Here is a 27,754-nt window from a genome sequence, read left to right on the forward strand (position 1 = left end):
TCTTCATATCTTAAGATATATCCAAGTCCTTTAGATATCTGACATCTATCTCAAATGTAGAGCAACTTGTTAAATTCTGTTGTTATGTGATAGCAGCTACAGCATTCTCATGCAGAGTGTGTGTGCAAAAGAGGCATCTAAACACCATTGTCTTGTCTCCTTGCTGAGGAGGGCTTATCATTGGTTCAAGTGTTTGCTGGGACTGTTGTGCATGAGGAATTGATGATATAGCAGGGAAAAAAGTGAAATGCAAATTGAAGAGGGCTATTAACGATTATGGAGTTATTCAAAGATAGTGGCAGAAATACTCTGGGGAAATATCAGTGGAGGGTGAAAAAACTAAGACCGCCGATAATTTTTATGAGGACACATTTAAGTCTGAGAAGAAATAAGAATTAAGCTGGAGCACCTGGATAACTCAGTTAGTAGAACATGTGGCTCTTGGTTTCAGGTTGTGAGTTTGGGCCCCATGTTAGACCTAGAGTTTACTTAAAAAAAAAAAAAAAAAAAAAAGCTAAGCTGAGTCCAATCTTGGCATTGTCTTTTTAAATCAGTTAATCAGTTTTATCCTAGGGGATTTGTAGTCTTTCTCATCATAGTTTTAACATCTAGATTCATAATAACTAGTGTTACATAACTTTTCTAGGCCTAATGACCATTAAAAGTGTTCTTTAATGAAGATTTTGCTCAAATATGTTGCATATTTTATTTTTTGTCTTTTTTCATTGATATCTTTGATACACAGTCCTTCAGTTAAATATTTACAAATTTATTTCAACCATTCTGTGTTGCAATTCTTAATAAGCATTTTTTAGTTATTCAGTGTTTTTAGGGTTGTCTTTTCTTTTACTAGCAATTCTTCAATACTCCAATGTCTTAGTTAATAATCCTTTTATTAAATTTTCCCAATCCAATTTAATGTGGAGGTTCTTCCTCCTGATTGAATCCTCCTAACTAATAACGGATTAGTTCTGGCAGTAGTCCTAGTGGATAAACCCATATGGACGGGATTTGGGGATTCGTTTGGCCAAACCCTTGGGCTTGAATGAAGTGCTGAAGTGCTGAACCCATGCATGACCCATGGTATGCAGTGACATCATAATGAATCCATTACCTAGAGTCAATTATGATGAAATGGCAACTGCAGCACATGCTTTGAGAGCAAGGGGATGCTGAGTATTAAGGCAGCAATGGTGACTATAAGGAGTTTGGTCTGGGAAGGATTTGAATTCACATTATTGATAACAAAGTGAAAATCGTAAGTGCACTGAGGTCCCCATGTGAGAAAGAGAGTTTCTATGATAGTCCTAATAGAAACTGATTTCTGTAGCTGCAGGATTCCAATTGCTGAAAATCAAAACATTAAATTTATAACTTGCTGGATTACAATGACTGTAGAATATAGTCTTACAATGTTTCTCCTGTGAAAGTTAGGGCATTGGTCGATAAAGTGGGATTCTGAATGTTGGAATGGGGACATCTGGTTGGATGCAAAGAAACTGACAATCTGGAATCCAAGTTAACCTGAGTCTCCCCTGATGTGGATAAAGGGGAACCCTCTTACATTGTTGGTGGGAATGCAAGCTGGTGCAGCCACTCTGGAAAACAGTATGGAGTTTGCTCAAAAAGTTGAAAATAGGGACACCTGGGTGACTCGATGGTTAAGTGCCTGCCTTTGGCTCAGAGTGTGATCCTGGGGTTCTGGGATCGAGTCCCACATTGGGCTCCCCACAGGGAGCCTGCTTCTCCCTCTGCCTGTGTCTCTACCCCTCTGTGTCTCTCATGAATAAATACATAAAATCTTTTTAAAAAATTGAAAATAGAGCTACCCTATAACCTAGCAATTGCACTACTAGGGATTTACCCCAAAGATACAAATTTAGTGATCTTAAGGGACCCCTGCACCTCCAATGTTTATAGCAGGAATGTCCACAACAGCCAAACTATGGAAAGAGGAAAGAGCCCAGATGTCCATTGATAGATGAATGAATAAAGAAGATGTGGTGGTATGTATATGGAGTACTACTTAGCCATCAAAAAAAAAAAAAAAAAAAAGAGGGGATCCCTGGGTGGCTCAGCAGTTTAGTGCCTGCCTTCAGCCCAGGGCATGATCCTGGAGTCCCAGGATTGAGTCCCGCATTGGGCTCCCTGCATGGAGCCTGATTCCCCCTCTGCCTGTGTCTGCCTCTCTCTCTCTCTCTCTCTCTCTCTCTCTCTCTCTCTCGGTGTCTCTCATGAATAAATAAAATCTTAAATTTTATTTGCAAATTGCCATTTGCAATGACATGGATGGATCTAGAGGGTATTATGCTAAGGGAAGTAAGTCAATCAGAGAAAGGCAATTATATGATTTCACTCATGTGGAATTTAAGAAACAAAATAGGATCATAGGGGAAGAGAAGGAAAATTAAAACGATGAAATCAGAGAGGGAACCAAACAAAAAGAAATTTTAAAAAACATTTTATTTATTGGGACACCTAGGTAGCTCAGCGATTGGGCACCTGCCTTCAGCTCAGGTCATGATCCCAGGATCCGGGATTGAGTCCTGCATCGGGCTTCCTGTGAGGAGCCTGCTTCTCCCTCTGCCTGTGTCTTTACCCCTCTCTCTCAGTCTATGTCTCTCAAATAAATAAATATTAAAAAAAAAATAAAATAAAACATTTTATTTATTTGAGGGAGAGAATGAGAGAGAGCACAAGAAGGGGGAGCAGGAGGCAGAGGGAGAGAAAGAAGCAGGCTCCCCACAGAGCAGGGAGCCCGATGTGGGGCTCAATCTCAGGACCCTCAGGTCATGACCTGAGCCAAAGGTAGATGCTTAACTAGCTGAGCCACCCAGGCACCCCCATAAGGCTCTTAATCATAGGAAACAAACTGAGGATTGCTGAAGGGGAGGAGGTTGGGGGGATGGGGCAACTGGGTGATGGACATTAAGGACGGCATGTGATGTAATGAGCACTGGGTTTTATGTAAGACTGATGAATCACTGACCTCTACCTCTGAAACTAATAATACATTATATATTAGTTGAATTAAGGGGTGCCTGGTTAGCTCAGTGGTTGAGCATCTGCCTTTGGCTCAGGTCATAATCCCAGGGTCCTGGGATTGAGTCCCACATTGGGCTCCCCATAGGAAGCCTGCTTCTCCCTCTCCCTATGTCTCTGCCTCTCTCTCTGTTCTCTTATGAATAAATAAGTTTTTTAAAAAAAAGAAAGGAGGGAAGGAACAAAGAAACCTGGAGAGCAAGTGTGGGTATGGGTCCCAAGACTGTTTGACCAAGGAGGGTGGACTATATGAATAGAGAGGACCAAATTCATTGACATGGTGCAGTTACTAGAGATTCTGGATTTAGAGTGCTACCTCTTGCAGCTGGAGGTGACTTTTAACAGCCTACTAGTTCAGTTGATGGGCCTTGGATTCAATGGTGGCCTATGGTTAATGAGGCTGAGATGCTGAAGTTAATCTGGTGTGATATACAAGACAGAATTGAAAGGCTTGAGAATAGGAATGTTGGCTGTATTTATCATGTGGAAAGATGTACATCTACATCTGTATTAACCGTGTTCTTTTTATTTTCTGTGTTTTAGAATGTTGACATCTTGAGGGCTCTCCACACTTGGAAGAGACTGCCCTCCTATGCTAGCTAATTCCTAGAGATATTAAACAATTTGTCTAAGATCATGCCTTTCATATGCAAACCACCCAATTCAAACTTTAGCCCCAACCACTTCCTCAAACATCACACCACTGTTTTCCTTGCCCTAAATCAATGCAGGGCCAGGCAACAGTTAGGGACCACTCCTGTGCCCCAAAGCCTGCCAGAATTTTTCAAATTAGCCAACCCTAAGTGATTTACCCTATCCTGCCTTGCCTTTCTCTTGGAAACCGTAGGAAAGTCTGGTGCCCATGTTCCATCTGTCCTCACTCCTTTGTGCCTTCTGACTAACGCTGTTGCTTTCCTATGTGGCCATGTGTGGCATGGCATATTCCTGCTCTTGGGAATTATAATAACTTCTTATAGAGGCAAACCTGTCCATGTCACTATCCCATCACCTCTGTAAATTAAAACCCTGTGGGTATAATTAAAACAACTGGTGTAGGGAGAGTGGTGACTGACTGTTCCACAGAGGGGCATGCCATTTGGTCTTGACTTACTAATTTGATTCATTTAACAGCTTACCTACAATGCCTTGGAAGGCATGGCTGGCTGGCTAATAACTCACTTGCACTTTGGCTCCCGTTTCTTTTTTTCATCTTATCACTCCTAAATTTTATTAATGCTTTTGTTTGTGCATCATTTAGAACAAAATATATGCTTTAAAAAGTCTTTTTTTAAAAGAAAAATCTTGAGATTTTTCAAAAGATTTTGAGAGTGAGAGAGCATGAGCAGGGCGAGGGGCAAAGGGAGAGGGAGAAGCAGACTCCCCACTGAGCAGGGAGCCCCATGTGGAGCTTGATCCATGACTTGAGCCTATAGCAGATGTTTGACTGAGCCACCCAGGTGCCCCTTTAGCTTTTAAAATATTTTTAAAAATTTATGTATTTGAGAGTGTGAGTGGGGGGAGGAGGAGAGGGAAAGGGACAAGTAGGCTCTGCATTGCCTGACATGAGGCTCTATCTCATGACCCTGAGATCCTGACCTAAGCCAAAATCAAGAGTTAGATGCTTAACTGACTGAGCAACCCAGATGTCCCTACTGGCATTATTGATAAATAAATGCAGCTAAATCTAGGGGAGCAAATGTCATCCTTTCAGATACACACCAGAAGCATATACTAACATGCCAGAGTTTGGCAGCCATTTCTTTATGCTGTGCCTGTGTACACTGCCATGGTATTCCAACATAAATTGTAAGAGGCATGTATCTTTCTGGCTATCTTCATTTAGTCTTGGGTGCTGTAATCTTCTGGGAAATATAATTGGAGCTGATGGGTGCTATTTGATATGCTACTCCAGCATGCTAGGAGGGAGTGACTAAGATAATTGGTTATCATACAAGGTAAAGGCTGAGGAGTGAGGCCAGATTTCCCTCAAGACTGTGTTGGAAGTAAGTAGACCTAACAACACTGAAGTTAGTGTGGTCCATCGAGTTTTCTCCTGACTCTTGTAAGCAAGATCATACATTGATCTGTCTTTATAGAGGATGTCCCTGGTTTATTGGACCAGAGGTTTATCAGAGAGCTAAAGGAGCCCAGTGGCAACATTTCTCTTCACAGAAATCACAGTACCCAAAAAGCTTAAATGTTGCTTCCAAGGCAGATCTCTTCGTTGTTGCTTGCCCTGTTGCTGTCATACTTCATGTAATGTATAAAGGATCATTCATCCTTGAAGACTGATGGCTCAATGCTTAATGAAAAAGAGAGGAAGAAACATTTTGTTACTGTTCTAAGATACCTGAGGTTTCTCAATTTATATGAGATTACAAATCTCTGGGCCAATGTGCTGGGACACTCCTATGTGCCACCATGTATCAACATACTAGGAGTCTTTTCCTCAAAAAACCAGGATCCCACCTCCATTGTTCTCCTGTCTCCAGTCCCTCTGAGGTTGATGGAGACATCATAGAAAGGGAGGCCACTGCTCACAATAAAAGCCACTCATGGTGATCAGGAGTTTCACAGGTAAACATTCAAAGAAAGGACAAAGAAGGAAAAAAAAACCAACTGGATACATACCAGAGACCAAAAGAAAGAAAAGAAAAAAGGAAAATTTTACCTTCTTAGAGACATAAGTCTTTCTAAGAAATTTAGGAAAGGGATGCCTGGGTGGCTCAGTCTTTTAAATGTCTGAGTCTTGATTTCAGTTCAGGTCATAATCTCAGGGTTATGAGATTGAGCCCCCCATGAGTTGAGCTCTACACTAGGCATGGAGCCTGTTTAAGAGTATCTCTGTCCCTTCCCCTACCTCATGCATGCTCATGCTCTCTCTCAAAAAAAAAAAAAAATTAAATTTTATTTATTTATTCATTAGAGACACACAGAGAGAGGCAGAGACATAGGCAGAGGGAGAAGCAGGCTGCCTGCGGGGAGCCCGATGCAGGACTCAATCCCAGGACCCCAGGTTCACAAACTGAGCCAAAGGCCGATGCTCAACCACTAAGCCACCCAGGCATCCGAAAAATAAAAGATTTAAGATAAAAGAAGGGTAAGGGGAAGAGAGAACTGACTGCATGTCCCAGGGAAAGTTTGCTGCCTAGAGGCACAGGCCCCTCCCCCTTATCTCTTATCAGCTACAGACAGAAAAGTACTAACCACAGCTACAGGTGGCTAAAAGTCTCAAACCGGGCACCTGGGTGGTTCAGCTGGTGAAGCGTCTGGCTTTGGCTCAGGTCATGATCCTGGGTTCCTGGGGTCAAGCCAGAAGTCAGTTCCCTGCTCAATGGGAGCCTGCTTCTTCTTCTGCTACTCCCCCTGCTTGTGCTCACTCTCTCTCTCAAATAAATAAATAAAATCTTTGGGCAGCCCGGGTGGCTCAGCAGTTTAGCGCCACCTTCAGCCCAGGGCCTGATCCTGGAGACCCAGGATAGAGGACTCAGGATCGAGTCCCACATCGGGCTCCCTGCATGGAGCCTGCTTCTGCCTCTGCCTGTGTCTCTGCTGCGTGCTCCTTCTCTCTGTCTTTCATTAATAAATAAATAAAATATTTAAAAAAAAAAGAAGTCTCAAACAGGAAAAAAATCTAGATATAGGAGGAGAAAATGAAAGGTACTTAAATATGTATATACTTTTTTAAAAAAGATTTTATTTATTTATTCATGAGAGACAGAGAGAGGCAGAGACATAGGCAGAGGGAGAAGCAGGCTCCATGCAGGGAACCCGATGTGGGACTTGATCCCAGGATCCCGGGATCACGACCTGAGCCAAAGGCAGACGCTCAACCGCTGAGCCACCAGGCGTCTCAAATATGTATATACCTATATGTATATTTATATATAAAATATATATACCTATATATGCTTATATATACAATTTTAACATAGATATAGTTAGTTGTATATATGTATATATAATATATACTAAAAACAAAAGTACATAATTTGAAATGTACAATTTATATACTAGAACTTTATATAATAAATTATATTATATGCATTGCAAATATGTAACATTTATATACTAAAAATATTATATAACAAAATGATGAGGGCACTGCTTAAGTTATCTTAGAACTGGTGTTGTATAGACACAAACGCCAAAGATAACTTAAGCATTTGCAAAAATACACTGACAAAACATCATGGATTTAATACTAGGGCCCAAATTGAAGTTAATTTAATATTAACTGGAGATCTCACTAAATTTAAATATTGTATGCCTTATCTATAATCTTAAAAAAGGTAATATAAAAGAGAATAATAGGTATGTCTCACTTTATATAGCCTTCTCTAAATTCCACCCCCCTGCCAAAATATCCCATATTGGGCACAGATACCTTCACACAATGAGTAATAAAGTCTTCAGCAATTATAAATTGGCTTGATAAGATAGGACCCCATGAAACCACTTCAAGGATTAAATTTTATGATATAAAACAATTTTTCCCATTCTTAATCTTGGAAAACATAATGGGCACATATTGATGGACTACTACAACTTCAATGCTATGATTCCACTAAGGGCCACACTCAATGTCCAACAGTATTAAAATTACTGACTCTATTACAGAAATAACAAGTAAGTATTCTATTCTTAAAGCTCTGGTTGATATTGGTCTGTTCAGTGCCTAATTCAGCAGCCTCTCAAATTGCTATCTGTCTTCACTTCCAAAGGGACAAAATATGCTTTTTCCAGACTACCTATAGGGTACCTTGAAAGCTTCACCATAACACATACTCTTTGCAGACAATGTCTAAACTGCATTTACTTCTTCCAGCAGTATTGATTATATTGATGACAACCTTCTTCAAGGAGTTTTACCTGACACACTATGGACATTCAGGTCCAACGTCTTTGAGTCCTTTTTGGGTTCTGGTGGCAACATACTCATCACCTATAATTAGTCCTTAATTTCATTGATAATGCTACTTACAGATCAGCTCCCCTTAAAGGGGGGGTCCCTTCAACAAAAACCTCTAAAATCTGACTAAATTAAAATCAATATGCACTCCCAGTAGTTCCCTCAGAGAGTCCATCACTATAGAGGCACTGGTAATCCCTTTTCATGCCTCCTTGAGTCTCTGGAACAGTCAGAGCGGACAGTTGTCCAAAGGCTTCTGATACAAAAAACTGCCCCTCTGCATCACGTACCATGAACCTTTGTTTTATTTTATTTTAATTTTTTTATTAATTTTTTAAAGATTTTATTTATTCATTAGTGACACAGAGAGAGAGAGAGAGAGAGAGAAGCAGAGACACAGGCAGAGGGAGAAGCAGGCTGTATGCAGGGAGCCCGATGTGGGCCTCGATCCGGGGTCTCGAGGATCATGCCCCAGGCTGAAGGCAGCGCTAAACCGCTGAGCCACCTGGGCTGCCCTTATTTTTATTTTTTAAAAGATTTTATTTATTTATTCATGAGAGACACAGAACAAGAGACATAGGCAGAGGGAGGAGCAGGCTCCCTGCGGGGAGCCCAATAATGCAGGACTTGATCCTAGGCCCCAGGATCACGACCTGAGTCAAATGCAGATGCTCAACCACTGGCTGCCCAGGCGTCTCTACCACGCACCTTTAAAGGATAAATGACTGGCTACTACTGGGCTCTCCTGGATGTAAAGAGACCCCACATAGAACCCAAACCTGCAACTCTCCCAACCTAGCTACCCATAATGCTTTGGATCATGAAAATAGCACCCCCACAAGCTTGGAAGAGCTACCAAGTTCTCCTTAAGATGGGATGAAACTAAACCTAAGCCCTCAGGTGTCCACCTGCAGAGGGGGAGATGTTCTATGTTCTCAGTCCCATGCCAGATGCCATGTTACTGGAGAAGGCTACCTCTTTCCCAAACACATCAGCTATCTGGGGAGCCCCTTTGGATTAAATGAGCCAAGAGTAATGAGAGTTTGTATGAAAGGCATTGCCAGCCATCATATGCGATGGAGCTCAGTGAAATGTTGCTGCTTTCCACTCCTAAGCTAGGATGTTCCAGACTAAGAATGGGATGGACAAGAAAACAAACTTTTTTTTTTCTCACCCCCCACCCCCAAGAAAACAAACTTGGCCAAACTTCAGGCAGTCATCTAATTGGACCACATACCTTGGTAACAAATGATCCTACCTTACATCTATCATAAACTATTGGGACATTACCGAAAAATTGCCCATATCAGGTTAAAGAACTTTGGGACCTTCTTGCCTCACAGACACTCACAATATAAATAAAAACCACATCACAAGGCCTTTCAAGGACACTCCTTATTCCCTTCGGAATTACTGATATGATGGTTAGTAACTAATGCAAGAGATTTTTTATTTATTTTTTATTTTTTTAAGAGATTTTTTAAAAACCGGGTTGAATGGCCATCTTCCAGGAATATGTCTCCCCCACAAAAAAGTTACAAACTCAATGGATACTTCAGCAGTTTCAGCCAAGTCAGAATAACATAAGGGTAAGGAAAAGAAAGGAGGTCTACAAAGAGGATAAAGAGGGACAGCTTTGAAAAGGAAACATCAAGGATGAAGTTTTAAGCTTTTCATAAAGTACCTAATGCCAGGGTTCCTAAGTGGCCTCTGCAATACTGTTTATACACAGGACAAAAAGGAATTACAATTCTGGTTAGCCAATAGCCCTCTTTCTATTTTGCATGAATAGGCTACCTCGTGCAATGTAGACTCTAAGTTGCCTACCTGAAAGATTATTTAGGTAAGGTATCTTCCTAGGTAGATCCATCAGTTGTTAGAATGTCAGCTTTGTGTTTTCAGCTATGTGAAATACAGATTAGAAATGAGAGGCCTAATTCTCCCTGTTGATTCTCCCCTCTCTTCTGTCACAGCATTTTGCTTAGAGAATTTATGAGCAACCCCCCCATCCCTTTGAAGACTACACCTTTTACCACTAGGACTCCCTTACTCCTCCATTCATGACCTATATTGTTTAATTCCAAAAAGTACTGTCATACAAATAAATTTACTTTTCCTCTATAAAAAAATCAATAAAAACACATATGGCTACTCCGGTTACAAACATAAAGTTAGAATAAACTGTGTGTGACAAACGTGCTGTCAAGTGACCTTACTTGAGGACAGGTTCTATTTATCTTAAAAATACATATGTAATGGGTTCTCTCTGTTTGTTTGTATAACAGGGTGAGATTTTTTCTGTCTTTGCAATGTCTTTGCTGATTTCTTGTGCACATCACATTCCACCTTAATACTTATTCAATAATGTGATACAAGAAGAAATATATTTGGTCTTGGTCCCATGTGTCCTGTTCCTGGCACATAACTCCTACAACCCTTGTTAACTCCTGGATGATAGGAGTATCTTGTGTATTTCATAAGGAGCCCCCTTTAGAGCACCTGGATTTATGCTAATGAGGTATATTTGGGTGGGGACCCTAATCAGGATGGGGAATGGTCATCAGACACACCAGGATTAGACAGCTGGAACTTGAATCCCCTCCGCTGATCCCCTTGGGAAAGTGCTAGCTGGAAATTAAAGCTCTATAAAAACTCTTGAACAATTGAGGAGCCTCTATATTTGTAAACATGCCTGGAGGGTGGCACATCAAGGCTCCATGAGGATAGAAGCTCCTGCACTGGAGACCCTTTTGCATCTCACCCTATGAACTTCTTCATCTGCCGGTAAACATACGTCCCAGAGTCCTGTGAGCCACGCCAGCAAGACAGTCAAGTAAGAGGAGGGGTCAGGGGAGCCTCTGATTTATAGCAGGTCAGTAAGAAGCAGATTACTCCTAACAGGACATATTCTACCCTTCATAATGGCATTTTCAAATATATTCCCAAAACAGAAAAGACTATTAGAAAGTTGTTATTCTGTCATTATTTATCATTCTATGGTTGTTCTTTCATCTACCCCATGCACTTAGTGGTTTCTTTATGATACCAGACATTGTCATTCACGCCTAACCCCTTCAGAATATGTTTCTAAAGGGCAGCCTGGGTGGCTCAGCGGTTGAGCGCCGCCTTCGGCCAGCGTGTGATCCTGGAGACCCTGGATCCAGTCCTGCGTTGGGCTCCCAGCGTGGAGCCTGCTACTTCCTCTGTCTGTGTCGCTGCCTCCCTCTTTGTGTCTCTTATGAAAAAATAAATAAAATCTTAAAAAAAAATGTGTTTCTAAAATTGAAACACTCCTCCTGTAGGACTCTATAAAAACTTTGTAACAGAACATTTAAATAATTGAAATTATGAAGTCATTTTAAGTGCTGGGTTTTGTCAGCTGTGTTGGTTATTTATTTATTTATTTATTTATTTTTAAATTTTTTTTTTATTTATTCATGATAGGCACACAGTGAGAGAGAGAGAGGCAGAGACACAGGCAGAGGGAGAAGCAGGCTCCATGCACCGGGAGCCTGACGTGGGATTTGATCCCGGATCTCCAGGATCGCGCCCTGAGCCAAAGGCAGGCGCCAAACCGCTGCGCCACCCAGGGATCCCTGTGTTGGTTATTTAATGCAGATTGATTTCAATCAGGATGGGAAATTCAGCCTCAGCCAAATATTTGGTGAACCTTTCAAATCTTTTTTTTTTTTCTTTTTAATAAAGTAGGCTCTATGCCCAACATGGGTCTTGATCTCATGACCTTGAGATTAAGAGACCCAGGCAGTACAGACTGAGCCAGCCAGGTGTCCTTCTTGTGAGTCTTTTAACCTATATGTACCACTTACCACTTTTAGTTTTTATTGTTCACTTGGTGAGGTTGCTAGGCCTTTTGTCTATTAGAATTTGCTACAGGTAGTTCAATAGGCTATGCACTCCAAATAGTTGTTCTCCCTGGTGATAAAACAAAAAAGTATTCCTGCTGTGCATCACCCCGTCTTCCCTCTTGGCAGGGTAGGGGGGGAAGGGTTGAGGCAAATGAATTACAACTGTGCTCTATCCAAATGCTTGTGGGGGGTTCTGGAGAAAATCCCTCCCCGTGTGCTTTACCTGAGTCTCCACCCTCAGATCTCCAGCTTTTGAAAGTAGCATGGATAGGGAAGTTGTTTTCCTTTCAAAGAAGGACATGTAATAATAATTTTTCCCATGTCAGAGTGTAGAGATGATGCATGAGACCAGATTGATGGGCCCAACCCACAAACCACTATATTCTGTGGGGAGGGAATCTCTAAGGGGTAAGGCAGGGTTTTTCTACATCTTGTCCCATAACCCACTCTTGGGATAGGGTGCTGAGGACTGTCCCAAGCAATGGGTTGTGACAGTAGCCACAGGGATTGTTGGGGGAATAGCTACAGACCTCCTGCTCCTAAGCCTAATCCCACCCCATTCTGGGCTGATAGGATTTTATTTATTTGCTCCCTTGGACAACCGCACCTTGGGCCCCACTTTCTCCAGGATGCCAGCTGCACTAGCTGTGTGCAAATGACGTGTCCTGTGCATTTTAACTTTTTTTTTCGTAATACAAATATTCTGGTTTTTGTATTTTTGTGTGTATTTTAATCTTAAGGCCCTCGTTCCTGCACTGTGTTCTCAGGTACATGAACAATCTCAGGGATAAGTCGGCAGCAGCTCCAGGTCTGCACAGCAGGAATTGTTGAAATGGGGCAGATGCAATAGAACACATTGGGTGATGTGTGTCTGATCCTGGGTTCTCGTCTCCCCTGCTTGCTGCCCCCTCTAGTGATTGTATTTGTCTGGGTTTTGTAGGTTTTCATGAATAGCTGATTGGGTGATTGCTAGGTGGCCTGCTTTGTGTAAATATAATGTGTTGGTCTTCTCCATGTCCTTTTGGGGTTTTATTGTTTACAAACTTTTCTGTATTGAGAAAAATAGCCAAAGCATCTTTGACAAAAGGTTCTGCACCAGGAAAAGAAACTGGAACGTAGCTTGGTGACCCCTCTTAAAGTGTGGCGGCCTTGGACTATCCTTTTGTATTCCCTTCCCGTATTTCCTTTTTTGGGCCAGATCTTCTGTCCTAAAAACTTAACTCCTACCCTACCCTTCTATCCCCCCCCTCCCAAGAAAAGGCCCCACACATACACATTTCACATTCTAAAGAAGCGAAGAACACTTCCTCCCTTGTTCCCAAACTCCTGTGTCAAGACCATTCCTTGATGTGATTCATACTAATATACTTGTATTTGGATGAACAAACCTACTTTAATCTCTCCAGGCTGAGGGTAGAGGGAAGCAGAAGCAACGAGGGGGGCCTTGAATGTAGAAAGTAGGGTCAGGAGACCAAGAAAGGAAGATGAATGTATATCCAAGTCACTCAGGAACTTTTATGCAGGTGCAAGAAACTTCTGTCAAAGTGGCCACAAGATTGTTTAATAGGAGATGGACAAATGTAACTCCATGTTTACTGCTAGAAACCAAAGCTTTGTGAAATCTTGATTTTATTGGGGCGAGGAGGGGGGTGGTAGTAGGAAAGCTGTACCTATCTGTTCTTAACCTGATCCCTTCCCCTCATTTCTGAACTGCAGGAGACTGAGCCCTCTTGGGCTTTAGTGACTCCATCTCTGGGGAATGTTTATTTGATGGTTGATGTTGCTGTGCCGGGTACTTCCTTTCCCACTTGATATTGTCTTGTAACACACATGCTGACCCTTTTCCCTTCTCTCTTTACCTTGGGAAAATACAATGAATAAAAACTTATTGGTACTGGAAAAAAAAAAAAAGAAGAAGAAGAAGAATTTGCTACAGGGACGCCTGGGTGGCTCAGTGGTTGAGTGTCTGCCTTCGGCTCAGGGAGTAATCCCGGGTCCAGAGATTGAGTCCCACATCTGGCTCCATGTGAGGAGTCTGTTTCTCCCTCTGTATCTCTCTCTCTGTGTCTCTCATGAATAAATAAATAAAATCTTTTTTTAAAAATTTGCTACAGTGTAAATGTGGCTCGTTGATTCTTTCATGCTCAGGCTCCCCCCACATTTCTTGTACATTAGCCTTGTTCAACATCATGAAACATCAGAGAAATGCAACCAGGACCACAGTGAGATAATGCTTCACATTTACTTAAAGAGTTTAAACTTAAAAAGATTAACCTTACCCAATATTAGCAAAGATACCAGAGAACTGGAACTCTCATACACTGCAAGTGGGAATACAAAAGGAATAATCATTTTCCATGACAATTTGGTATTCTTTAAGAGGTCATACATTCATTCACCTACACTCAGATTCCAGTATGGACAAGAGAAAGGAACAATACCAATAGGAACAGTGCTATCCAAATCCAATAGCAGTTTTTTTTTTTCTCTCTCTTTTCTTTTTTTTAGAAGGGTTTTTAGGGATTTGGGGGATGGTTGCAATTTTATTTATTTACTCAGAAAGCCCCAGCAGGGCAGAGGTGGGCAGTCGCCAGGGAGGGAGGGTGGGGCAGAGGGAAAGGGAGAGAGAGAATCTTAAGCAGGCTCCACACCCACAGCAGAGCTCAACACAGGGTTCACTGGGCTTGAGCTCACAACCCTGAGATCGTGACCTGAGCCCAAATCAAAAGTCGGAATGCTTAACCAACGAGGCACCCAGGCGCCCCTTCTGCCGCAGTTTTACCTACAGCCATCCAAACTGGAAGCAATTAAAATATCCATAAACACATGCATACATAAATAGTGCATTGTCGATAAAACATACTTCTCAAAGATACAAAGAATGGACTGCTCATATAAGCATCATAGGTGAACTTTAAAAGGAGTATGTCACATGAGGGGACCTAAGGAAAAGGACGACGAAACGCTTTAAGACTTCATATAAATTCTAGAAAATACAAACTTATCTAGTATAATGAAAAGCAACTCAATGCCTGCCTCCAGGAGAGATTATTAAAGGTCACAAAGTAAATGTGGGTGTGATGAAAAGGCTGATTAATCATGATTGATGGCTTCATGGGTTTATGTGAATGTCAAAATGTCAAATTGCAACAATTTAATGATGGACACTGAACGCCATTTACACCTTATTATAACTTAAGAAAAGTATATGATTCAAGTTGTCTGGATTCCATACGCTTTAGAACAAGTTTGCCACCATAGTGACTCCACCGTCTGTCTCCTCATCAGAAGGAACTTGCCTCAGTGGTAGCAAAAATAGGTGAGCAGTAAAGGTGTTTCCAGTTCATTAAACAGGGATACTGGCTGAGTCACAAAGACCTCATTGCTGCACTAAGAGATCTCTCCTGTCTCTGTCCTGTTTTGCTGCCACGCACAGTAATGGCCTTTGGACAGCCCAGAGGCACCAAGGAATCCACAAAACCTTTAGAGTATTTTTTCTGACAGGTCCTCAGCTACACAGGATAGATCCTTCTGGAGGTCCTGAGAATTTCTGAACCTGCCCATCCTTCATAGTCCTGGTGCCTAAACATTGTGCATGCTCTTCTCAAAGAGGCACATTCCAACCACTTTCTTGGTCTCCTGCACTATTAATCCAGTGTTTCTGGGACCATGATCATTCCCCTGGCATTACACTCTCAAAACTAGTGATGTTACCCTTCAGAATTCAGGATACCAAGACCCGTGGCTCTGCTGCTGGGCCTGGGGAATAGATTTCCTTCACCAGCGCTGAGCACCATGCCATCCATACCCCCCGTGAACAAGAGAACAGGATCACGTTGCTCAGAAGCACTGAAGGTTGTCAAATAACCAACAACTGCCTCCTCTTTGAGTTGAAATGCCAACCCCACAAAACATCCTGGCATCCAACTAGAAGTTAGGACCACAGAGCCCTGTAGTCTTTCCTTAAAGGCTCTGAGCAGCCAAAGGCTTTGAACAGCTATCTTCTGCCATCATACAGTCCCTTCTGAGGTACACAACTCTGTTCACCCCTTCATGCTAGCAAATAGTTGCTTTCAACACACACACACAGTGAACAGACTCCCCAAGATTAATGGTGGCTTAGGGCGGCCCGGGTGGCTCAGCAGTTTAGCACCGCCTTCAGCCCAGGGTGTGATCCTGGAGACCCGGGATTGAGTCCCACGTCAGGCTCCCTGCATGGAGCCTGCTGCTCTCTCTGCCTGTGTCTCTGCCTCTCTCTCTCTCTCTCTTTCTCTCTCTGTCTCTCATGAATAAATAAATAAAATCTTAAAGAAAAAAAAAGTAAAGACACAAAAAAAACCAAACAAACAAAGATTAATGGTGGCTTAAACAATACGATCTTTACTGTCACAGAGCACGAGCGATGGGAGGCAGACTGTTCCTGGGTTGGTGACTTGGAGACTGGGGGATTGCATCATCATAGAGTTTCACAAGGACCACAATGTCCCCGAATAATGTAGTCCACCTTTTCAAATCACCAGTAATCCTCTAGGACAAAACTGGGTGAGATCCATGCCTTCTCTTCAGGGAGGAAAAATAGGAAAGGAGTCAGCGCTCAGGCAACTCATTAGTCATCCAGCAATTGCCCTGACACTGGGGGATGGCCCTGGGCAGGTTGGAAAAGTACGATGCAGCTGCCGCACACCTGGGATTTATACAGATGTTTGAATGCGTGAGCTTCAACACAGGCAAATGGCACCCTCACAAGGGATCTCTTCCAGTGTTGTTACATTCCACTTATAAATACCTGCACATTTAAGGTAGTTCTCCCATCTGCAATTTGTGATATCCTCTGAGGTGAGTCCTTCGGGTGAAGGCTCTCCCAGAGTCACTGCATTCAGAAGGCCTTTCACTACCACGAGTTCTCTGGAGTGCAATGAGGCTAGCCTCTGGTTGGCCACTTCCCACAATTGCCACCACATTCACAGGCTTTCATTTAAGGAGATAACGTGGTGTTGTAAGAGCTTGGACTTCTAGGTAAATATTAGCCTACGTTCAAATACTCACAAAGCCTTTTTCAATGTGAAAATTTGAATGGTCACTGAAATGGAAGACACGTCAAACGTTTCCCAAAGTCACTGTACTCCTAAAGCCTTTATCCAGTGTGCACTTTTCCGTGCTTAATGAGGCTGGAACTATGGCTAAAGGATTTGCCACATTCGTGGCACCTGTAAGGTCTTTCTCCAGTGTGAATTCTCCTGTGTTTAATGAGGCTGGAGTTTTGAGTGAAGGATTTTCCACATTCACTGCACTCATAAGGTCTCGATCCAGTGTGTACTCTCTGGTGTTTGAGAAGACTGGAACTGTAAGTAAAGAATTTCCCACACTCGCTGCACTCATAAGGCCTTTCTCCCGTGTGAACTCTCCGATGTTGAAGCAGCGCAGAGCTTTGGCTAAAAGATTTCTCACATTCGCTGCACTTATAAGGCCTTTCTCCACTGTGAACTCTACGGTGTTCAATGAGGCTGGAGTTTTGAGTGAAGGATTTTCCACATTCGCTGCACTCATAGGGCCTTGATCCCGAGTGAACCCTCTGGTGTTTAATGAGACTGGAGTGGTAGGTAAAGAATTTCCCACATTCACTGCACTCATAAGGCCTTTCTCCAGTGTGAACACTGCGGTGTTGAAGGAGTGCAGAGCTTTCACTGAAGGATTTCCCACATTCACTACACTCATAGGGCCGTTCCCCAGTGTGAATTCTCCGATGTTTAATGAGGTTGGACTTGTTGCTAAATAATTTCCCACATTCAGCACACTCGTGAGGCCTTGCTCCAGTGTGAACTCTCCGGTGTTGAATGAGGCTAGAGCTCTGCCTGAAGGACTTCCCACATTCCCCACACTCGTAAGGCTTTTCCCCAGTGTGCACTCTCCAGTGGTCACTGAGGCTGTAGCTTTTGCTAAAAGATTTACCACATTCACTGCACATAAAGCATCTTTCTCTAGAGAGGTCTCTCTGGGGATGAACAAGTGCATGTGTGCAAGTGAAGTCCTGCGTGCCTTTTCCCCAGTTGTGTTGTGCTTTCCTTCCACGAGAGGATGCCCCGTACTCGGTTCTCCTGCATGACTTCTCCCTGGCGTGTGTGGCCTGATGCTGGAGCAGTCTTGAGGTGGCCAAGCTGTCCCTCACAACCTCCCCACAGGAAAAAGGTTTCCCTGATACACAGAATTCATTGTCCTTCACAAAAGAGGCTCTGCCCATGCTGCTTCTGAAGCATTTCTCTCCGGTGTGCTGCTTCTGGTGCTGAAGGTTTGCACCAAAATACCACTGTTTCTCACAGGCCCCAATCTGGTAGTGATTCTGTCCACAAAGTGTTGCCTGGTGCTCAGTGGAGAGCAAAATGTCTCTCAGGTCCTGGCCACACACCTCACGAGGATGGGCCTCTTGGGGAGACACAACTGCCTTCAAAATCCTGACCTGTGACACTCCTTGCACAGACACTCTCTGCTCAGGGACCTCCTCATCTTCTGCTCCAAGCCTACAACCTGAAAGCAAGAAATGCTGGTGAAGTGCATGCTGCCTTTGGTGGGAGGGGGCAGCTCCTATATGAGCTACAAATGTGTGTCTAACAAACCCAGGAACCAGTGAATGGGATTGTTTGCAGGACTGGGGAGATGGTTCAGGTTGAGGATGGGGCTGCTTAGCAGTGGCAGGCACAAAATGAGCACAAAGAGCACAGAATGGGAGAGGCCTCATGAGGTGAAGGATGCAAGCATGTGGTGTGACACAGAGGAGAGAGATGGTCTGCAATTCATTCCTCTGCAAATAACTTTCCAAAGAAACGTATCTCCTACTGACACACCTATTCCATGCAGAAGGGTGTGTCAAGACCCAAGGAAATAGAACTGGAACCTGGCAGGCGGTGTTCAAGGACTGCTTAAGAACACAGGCATACCTCTTGACATACAGCAGCCAATGTGCAAAGTACTGTTGGTGGAGTGGCAGGAAAAACAAGTGAGATATGGATCCCAGAAATGTGAGGTTCACCTCAGGCCAGAAGCAAGAGTGACAAGTAACAGACTTGACAAGTCGGCAAAGTGCCAAGAAAGGGAAAGAAAAGATAGAAATGAAATGTGGACTCTGGCATCAAAATACTAGTCAAACAGAATGGGCTTCTGGTATGACCTGAACACACAGCATCTCCCCCAGGTACCACTGCAGGCCCGGCTTCCTCTGAGCCATCATGTTGTATGTGGGTCAATGTACCCACTGTGAACCACCACAGGCTCTCCAATCCAACCCCACGCCCATAATCAGCAAGTACATGGCAACTTTATGATACAAGTGCTAAGGAAAAGACAGGACAGATGAGCAGCCATCAGTATCCCAGAACAACGCAGCACACGACAGCCCATGGCAAAGAGAACTAAATAGTCCCCAGAGAAGTCTGGACAGGGTTTCTCTCACGAGAACAGCCCATGCTCCATAGAAGTAGTAACTTTGTCAAGAGACAGCAAGTCCTGACATAGGCAGGCACGAGGAAGCCTCAGCTAGAGAAAAGCAGCAGACCTGGAGCATGCAGATATCCTGCATCTAGACAAAGTCACCCAGTCAGGGAGAGGGCAAGAAAGCTGATATCCATTAGGTTCACTGCAAGACTCCTGACCCCGATTCCTTCCCTGAAAGGCAGCAGGAAAGCTAGTGTTGGGGCGGCTGCTCAAGGAAGGAAGGCAGTTCACTGACCTCAGCCTTAGCAACTACAGCACCTACCCATAGAACGGGGGAAGGAAGCAATGCTCATGGCCCCTGTGCAAAGACAGACTGCTCCTGGGGACAAAGGGAAGGGCAGAGACTAGCTCAGGGCACAGGGGTGGGGTTGAGGGTCTTACCCAAGGAGGTTATAAGTGCCAAGTTCTCCAGCATCACATCCTGGTACAGACATCTCTGAGCCTCATCAAGGAGACCCCATTCCTCCCAGGAGAAGTACACGGCCACGTCTTCAAAGGTCACCCTGCCCTGGCATGATGGGGACAGATGAAACCACAAAAAGCCCCTCTCCCAAGAACCCATTTCCCTTTTCCCACCCACATCTACCCTATGCCCATCCCCCCCCGATCTCCCCATCTGACAGGAGAAACCAGGCCCCAGTGCCTGGGTGCCATGGCACCACTGTCTCCTCATGGGCCCACTGATCACAGGGCCCGCCGACACAACAAGAGGCAGGTGGACACTAAGTTGCAGACCTGGCACAGAAGGATCCTCCCGGCCACCCAGGCTATTCCGCTGAATACCAGGGCCCTGGCATCACCAGGCATACTCCCTCTCCAAGTACACAACACTCTTGAGACTGGAGCCCAAGGCCACATGCCTATGGTCATCACTGCCTCACTGTCCCACACCACAGGAATCTCCCTGGCCTCCCCCCATGTTACTTGTATTTTAATCACCTCCTCTTCAACCCACTGGTGAGTGCAGGAGTCTCATCTTAGGGTTATGGGGATGGCCAAACACACGACACCTGACCCTGTACAGAGGAGACGGATAGCACTTTATTAATCATGTATATTCACAGCCTGGGAGAGGAGGACACCACACCCCACACAGGCCCACATGGGGGTGGCACTCTCAGAAAGAGTGAACAGCCGGGAGCTGTAGGATCTGAGCTTTGTGGGATCAAGAGGGTGAGGTACCTCCTGGTTCCTGTAAGAGGATGTGATTGGCTTTTCTGAATAACTCCATGGGCTGGTAGGGAACTGAAACCCATACAAAGGATAAGCAGGGGGATGCCTGGGTGGCTCAGTGGTTGAGCGTCTGCCTTTGGCTTAGGTCGTGATCCTGGGGTCCTGGGATCGAGTCCATAGGAACTGGGATCAGGCTGCCCACAGGGAGCCTGCTTCTCCCTCTGCCTATGTCCCTGCCTCTCTGTCAGTGTCTCTCATGAATAAATAAATAAAATCTTTCCAAAAAAGAAAAAGGGTGGGTGGGTGGGATAAGCAGGAAACACACCTTTGATGAAAGGCTGTTTCTTTAGGAGACCTTGCCAGTGGCAGAAGAGCGGGGAGAACTTATACTCACACCATGAGTTCCTCCACCTTTCACCAGACATAAAGTCATAACAGGGAACCTGTTATGTTTTAGGAACCGTATGTAGATCTCAAGATACCTCCTCTCAAAGTCCTCCTCCACCTGTACTGCACTTGTTGTCCCCTCAGCAATCACAATCTCCCTCTGTCCTGACCCTCATCCAAAGCCAAGGTTGCTGGGTGGCCTACCCCAGGCTTAGTGACTCTCACAGGTGATCACATCAGCACATTACACATGACCTTATTCCTCCAGGATGAAATACCCCAGGCCCTACTAAAGTCCTCACAAAACCCTGGTGGAGTTCAGAGTGGAGAAGCACTAGCGCAGTGCTGAGTGTCATCATCTTGTCTTAATTCCTCCTCAGCTCCGGATCCCTCTTCTGTCTACTCTTCTGCTGGAAACCTTGGCCACCTGCCCAGGTATCCAGTCTTGGACGCACTCTTCCTTCATGGCCACTCACATCTCTCATCGCTGAAGTCATACAATCAGCTAAGTATCCAGTCCTGGTTCCCTTTCCCCCCTCAACTTCCTGGCACCAGAAGAGCTTTATCACCATAACCAGAAGACTGCTCTTCACAAATGTGTCTCATGGCTCACTCACCCGGGGCCACACAGGAGCCATGATGGTTTTAGATGTCTCTCTTCTGAACCCCTCCCCAGATTTCCAGACCTGTGTGTTTGACTGCTCACTTAATGCATCCACTCAGTGCTCTCCAAAACATCTCCCACCAACATCACTCATCTCAGTTGATGGAGCTTCCATTCCTACAGCTGCTAAGAAAAAAACCCCTAGAGATAACCCCTGAATCCTCCATTTCACCCTGTCTCTGTCCACATAGAAAATACAGTTGTCACTTTTTAAAACACATATCCAGAATACAATGACATCGAACCCAGCACTCTGGTCCAAAAACCCTCACCTAGCCTATGACAGGAGCCTCCACCCTGATCGTCCTGCCTCCTCCCTCAGCCCATAGTCTATACTTCATGCTATGGCGGGATGGAGCCTATCAGGACCTTGGTAATACCACATGGCTGCTCATATCCAAGCCTCCCATTACCACCAGAGGACACACCCAACTTCCCAGGCAGTTATTCCAGTCCTGATTCCTGTCCGCCTTCCTGCTCTTTGCTCCCACCCTTAAGAAAAAAGAACGGTGGTTTCCTAGACAGTTCCAGCTGAGTATTAATTCAAGCATGTGCACACCGTGTTTGATGCTCCTGGGATAACCGTGCACACACCGGTTGTCAGAATGGCACTTCAGAGTCCCGGGACACAACAATGCAGAAGACAAGCGGGTGGGGGTCAGGTCAGGGCCAGTGAAGGCGTGGGCCACCTCCCACTTGTTCGTGTCGGCTCCATAAGCGCTTCTGCAGCCGTGGGAATTGGGGAGAGTCCAGCCTTTGACCGAGTCCACAGCGGGTTCCACGGACTCAAAGCTCCCTGTACCCTTGCCCGGCCCGGAAGACCAGGCCTGCGCTGGCAGGCAAGCTGTGTGCCTCAGCGCTCACTACCGCCCCTTAGGTGTGCCCCTCCCCTGCAGCCCGCTCCAGCCCGCCAGCGCGCGTGCCGGCGCTCACACACTGGGCCCCCGCCCACCCGCGCCTGCCTCTGCGGGACACGGGAGCCTGGGCCGCAGGGACGCGAGCAGACGCCCGGCGCTCCGGCCTCGAGGATTTGCGGCGGGGGGTGGGGGGGTAGGGCGGGCAGCGCGGGGAGGGCGAGGAGGGCCCAGGGGACGAGCGTTTACCTGCGTCGGGGCCCTGGACGCCGCCGCCGTCATCGGACTCGGGGTGGGGAGCGGACAGCCGGCCCGGGGGTCCCTGTTCTGTCCCCGGCGCGGGGCAGCCCGGGCGGCGTTTCCGAGCCGCGGACTCGCAACCGTGCAGCAGGGTCAGCGGCTCCTCGGGCCCCTTCTGTTGCGTCAGATCAATCTGAACGCAGAACGCCAGAGACTCTCACCAGGTGAGCCCTCAACAAGAGCAGCTGTCATGGCCGCCCTGAGGAGACAGCAGGAAGTCCCGCCCTCGCGATGGGGCCACACGCGGAAGAGCCTCTCTTTAAGTTCTCATTGGAGAGCGACGCTGCCACTCGACTCCGGGCATTTTGGGTAAAGTAGTCTCCGCTTTTACGAAGGCCGGGGTCAGGGACATCTGGCAGGTAAGGCCCGAGTCCTGCAGGTTAGTGCGTCTGAAAAGGCCGATTCTGTTGTTCTTCGCTTCCTCTTTGAGAGAATGTTATCATAGTCTTGCGCAGTGGTCTCTGCCACTGATCACCCAAATGTTTGGATACTTATTTCAGACCCAGCGAAATTCGCGGTCTCTTGGAGGCCGAGAATATTTCTGATGATCCTAAAGGCTACAAACCAAAGAAATACATCATTCCATAGCGTCTTTACGTCACAAGATGTCCTCGCTTAGTGGAAGTTAATATACATTACCTTATTTCAATTAGTATCTCATGGTCCCATTGGTGACTGTGTCACGCCTCAACAATATAGGCAGGTGGGCCGACAGATGGCACCTAAGCTCTGGCCCTGCCATTCACTGCCACAACACCCCCTCTTTCCAGGCAGTGCTCCTGGGGTTCATCAGGTCGCCTTTCCCAGACACCTCCATTACGTGGGCTCACCTTTACTGTTATGCCAGTATGGGGGTCCTGGGTCATGAGTGCGCAGACCCTTTCCGTGGGCACATTACTCTTGCTGCCACACCTCTCGCAACTGCATTCCCACAGCCACAGCTCCTCCTTGCCCTACATCATACTTATCTCCTCCACCTCTCTAATTATTACTCAGCATACATTGCCCAGAATACGCTTGGCAGATTCAGACAGGATCAAGTACTATCCCAGACTATGATTTCCCCATTGGCAGAGGCAGCCATGAGTCCTATCAAGAAGGCCTCCCTCCCTGTTCCTTGCTTCAATGTCGTTAACCAAGAATCAAATCAGATTCAGATCCCGATGGCTCTCCTGCGGTTGTCCTGCACTTGATATCCCCTCACCAACCTTCGGAGTCCTTGGTTGGAGCAGGGCAGAGAGGAGGGGGATTCTGGGGGTGGGGCGATCCCTATCCTGTCCTGGAGTCAATCACCTTGATCCTTACCTGGCACTATGGAGAAAACCAGGAGGAGAATGGGGGCGGTCCTGCCCTAACATCATTCCTAGGCAGGGAATTGCCCCTCTGCTGGGCTTACATTGGAGCAACTCACCTGTCCTTGGACCAGTGTTTTCTGGTTAATATAGGTCCCATTACTCCAGGGGCCTGTTGAGAAGGATGTCCTTAGTGTCATGTGCGGGAAAAGAAGAGGTCTTGGGTACCATAAGGGGCACTGGAAATTGCAGGGATTTCAAGGCAGAGGGCTGGGGACTTTGTGTTTTCTTAGAAGGGCCACAAGCATAATGCAGGGGAGTCATGTCTGCAATTCATCACATATATGTAGAGATAAAGGGGATGCAAATGTTTTCTGCTACCCGTCCCAAGTTCTCAGACTTTTTTTTTTTTTTTTTTTAAGATTCTATTCACTTATTCATGAGAGACACAGAGAGAGGCAGAGAGGCAGAGACACAGGCAGAGGGAGAAGCAGGCTCCATGCAGGGAGCCCGACGTGGGACTCGATCCCGGATCTCCAGGATCAGGCCCTGGGCTGAAAGCAGCGCTAAGCTGCTGAGCTACCCGGGCTGCCCCTCTCCTCAGACTTTTATAACAAAAGACATTAACAAAAGAAAACCATAAGTTTATTAGTATGTATATCTCATATGTACATGAGAGAGAGTCTGGGTTGAATAACTCAAAGACATGGATTTGTTTTCAGTCTTACAGAACATCTTTAAGGAACAGTACAATATTAGAGAAGTAGCAAGACAAGGGAAAAGTACCTGAGTCTCTAGGGGTGGCATATTGTGGGAAGGCAAGCACAGATAGATAAAGGATAGTTAGTAAGGTGTGTTTTGTAAATTCCTATGGTGCTGTCGCCAGGCTGATAAGGGTCTAAAGTTGTCTTTGGTGATTAAATTTAGTCCTAGTAAATTTCTTTCCAGCTTTTAGGCAAATAGGAGGAGAGCATAGTGTTTTTCTGGTTTTTGCTGCTGCTTATTGCCTTTAGTTCAAAATAATTCTGTGATGAGTGATAATGTGGAGTTACATGAAGAGGACCTGTAGTTCCACTGATGGAGTCAGATCTTCACACAGGAACTAAATAAATGATGAAGAGAATGTCAAAGAGCCCTAGGGATCCTGAAAAAACAAAAGCAAAGCAGAGGGAAGACCCTAGAATTTGGGGCAACTTTACACTGGGCAACCCAGGAAGGGCTCTAAGAGAAGAGGATATGGGAGTAGTCTGGAATGAAGTGAAGGAGGGAACCCATATGGACAACAGATGAATAAAATATTTAAGTCTTGATGGTGATTGGCATTACAATAAGAGAACACAGGGCCTCTCGGCCATTTACATCCAAAGAGACACCTCATTTCTGCAATTATTGTAGCCCAACAGTTTAGTGGACTCACTTTCCAAAATCAAGTAATTGCCTTAAACAGGAAAATGGATTGTTATGGATTTGTTGGTGTATTTCAAATCCAACCATTTATGACTAAGTCAAGTTGTTGCTCCAGACAGTTGTTGTGACACGCTGTGCACAAACGCCCAGTTAGCCTGAAATCAGACTGCGCCTGTGCATGGTAGCTAGAATAGCATGCATAGTGATATGTACAGTTCTTAGAAATCCATGCCTATTCCCAGAACCCCACTTGAATAGTCCACACCCAAATAATAACCACCCTTAAGAATCAGAGCCCTGTATGTACCTGGCATGGCTCAGATCTTCCCGAGTGGGCGCATACTCAGTGTCCCTTGGAGTGTGTACTTTCACCTTGCAATAAAGCTTTTTCTGTCATACTTTACTGTGACTCATCCTTGAATGCTTTCTTAGTGGGGGAAGTCAAGAGCCTGGCACTAGCTGGTGGTTGAGGTCTCAGGGCCCAAGAACTCCCCTAGTTTCCAGTAAGGAGGGAGATTGTCAGTATTCCCATTCTATACTCAAGAAAATATATAGCAAGGGCAGTGAGGAGATTTACTTCAGGTCACAGCCCTGGAGAAGGGCCCAAGTAGAATGCACTTTGAGGTCTCTGGTCTCTGCAGCTCTGCTCTTCTCTGTGGCTCCCTCCATGCAAATGACACAGGGTCAGTGGGATTCTGAGAAATTACACTTTATACTTCCACACTGTATCTCATTGGATTCCTGAAGTGGGAACCTCCCCATATCATATCACCTCTGGCCTGGATTTAGTACATTAGTTTGGAAGTGACCCTCCACGGTCCCCAGACTCAACATCAAGGAGAGAGAAAGATGAAGTGTCCAGGAAAAACCTTCCTCTGTATTGGGGCACAAAATACATATGGGTGGGGGTGGAGGTCTAGCAGAAAAGGGCCTGGGAAACCCTCCACTCATCCCACCTGTGCTTCGCTATCAGTGCTACTACTATTGGCATAGGAGCTTGTAGCCAGAGGGGATCATGAGAGGTGGCAACCAGAACAGGTGGCACAGCCTCAGCAGGATCCAACCCAGGTCCTACAAAAGAATAGAGATTGGTTTCTTTCTCCTTACTCCTCTTCCCTGCTCACTCTCAAAGAGCAGCCTTGTTGAAACACAATACAACGAGATGGGATGACTCAAAAAATGTTGTCCCAAGCATCCAGAAGGACAGATATGCTATGGGCTGAGATTTTGAGGCTGTGTGTGGAGGAGATTTGGAGGAGCCATCAGGGCTTTTTAAAAAATATATTCCATTTTAGATATCTATTAGACCATGAGGTAGAATTTCAATACATAAGAAATAGGGAGAAGATCTTGAAATAAATTTCAGAACTCTATTTAGATTAGATATACTCTGTTTTAGCTTTTCTCTTTTTTTCTTTTGTCTTTCAATTTCTTTTTCTTTTATTCTTCCCTACTCCTCTTCCCTCTTTTCCCCATTTTTTATCCCAAAAGCCTACCGCACCCAGTTTTACCAGGTGATCTCCCATCCAGATACTAACCAAGGTGGTACTAAAGCAGGATGGGCCATGGTTAGACGAAATGGGACACTTTCAGGGCAATATGACCATAGACTAGGTCTATTTTCAATAATAGCAGAAACAAACTTCAGGGCTGAATGGAAAGTGCAATGAAGAAAACTTGTCCTCCCATTTGTAAACTCTATTAACCACAGGTTATTAGGGAGCCCCCAAACAAACCATGTTTAGGAGTAGATGTCAGGTAATTTCTAGAAATTGATATCTGATAAAAGTCAGTTACTAGTTAGTTGGGAATTGATTTTTTTAAATAAGGCTATTAAAATATATGGAAATTTCACTGACAGCATTAAGGGGATATTTTCAGCTCCCATCTTAGAACTTAAAGTAAAAACATTTTTAGGGGCGCCTGGGTGGCACAGTTGGTTGAGTGTCTTGACTCTTGGTTTCAGCTCAGGATCATGAGATCAAATCCCTTGTCAGGCTCTGAACTCAGGGCGGAGTCGGTTTGCGATTCTCCCACTCCCTCTGCCCCTCTCACTCATGCTCGCTCTCTCTCGCTCTCTCTCAAAAGAAAATAAATAAATCTTTAAAAAATATTTTAGCTTTCATCTTAGAGGTAGTAAATAAGGGTTCAAACATGAAGACAGACGATTTTCCTATATAAATGTATTAGAATAGATTTTTACAGTCTTGAACTGGACAGCTCATCATTAAGTGTTAATAGGAAGCCTTAAGTTTTACTGGCATACTCAAATCCATAAAAGTAAAAATTCAGTTAAAGGTGTACTATAGGGCAGCCCGGGTGGCTCAGTGGTTTAGCACTGCCTTCATCCCAGGGCCTTATCCTGGAGACCT

General features: G+C 45.0%; 1 protein-coding gene and 1 long non-coding RNA gene across 2 annotated transcripts; one reads left to right on the top strand and one right to left on the bottom strand.

The window, feature by feature from the left end:
* Positions 1 to 16,173: 16,173 nt before the first annotated feature.
* Positions 16,174 to 22,766, bottom strand: LOC112644924 (zinc finger protein 154-like). The gene is made up of 3 exons (XM_035701946.2): positions 22,633 to 22,766; positions 19,687 to 19,813; positions 16,174 to 18,342 (listed from the first exon to the last, which is right to left on the bottom strand). The coding sequence occupies exons 1-3, from the start codon at positions 22,663 to 22,665 to the stop codon at positions 16,955 to 16,957; spliced, it is 1,548 nt and encodes a 515-aa protein (XP_035557839.1). The 5' UTR covers positions 22,666 to 22,766; the 3' UTR covers positions 16,174 to 16,954.
* A 111-nt stretch (positions 22,767 to 22,877) lies between these two features.
* Positions 22,878 to 25,785, top strand: LOC125753116 (uncharacterized). Its single transcript, XR_007404170.1, has 2 exons — positions 22,878 to 23,042; positions 24,398 to 25,785. It is a non-coding gene; the product is annotated as an uncharacterized LOC125753116 (long non-coding RNA).
* The last annotated feature ends 1,969 nt before the right edge of the window (positions 25,786 to 27,754 follow it).

This window comes from Canis lupus, chromosome 1, assembly GCF_003254725.2.
Source record: "Canis lupus dingo isolate Sandy chromosome 1, ASM325472v2, whole genome shotgun sequence".
Taxonomy (NCBI): Eukaryota; Metazoa; Chordata; class Mammalia; order Carnivora; family Canidae; genus Canis; species Canis lupus.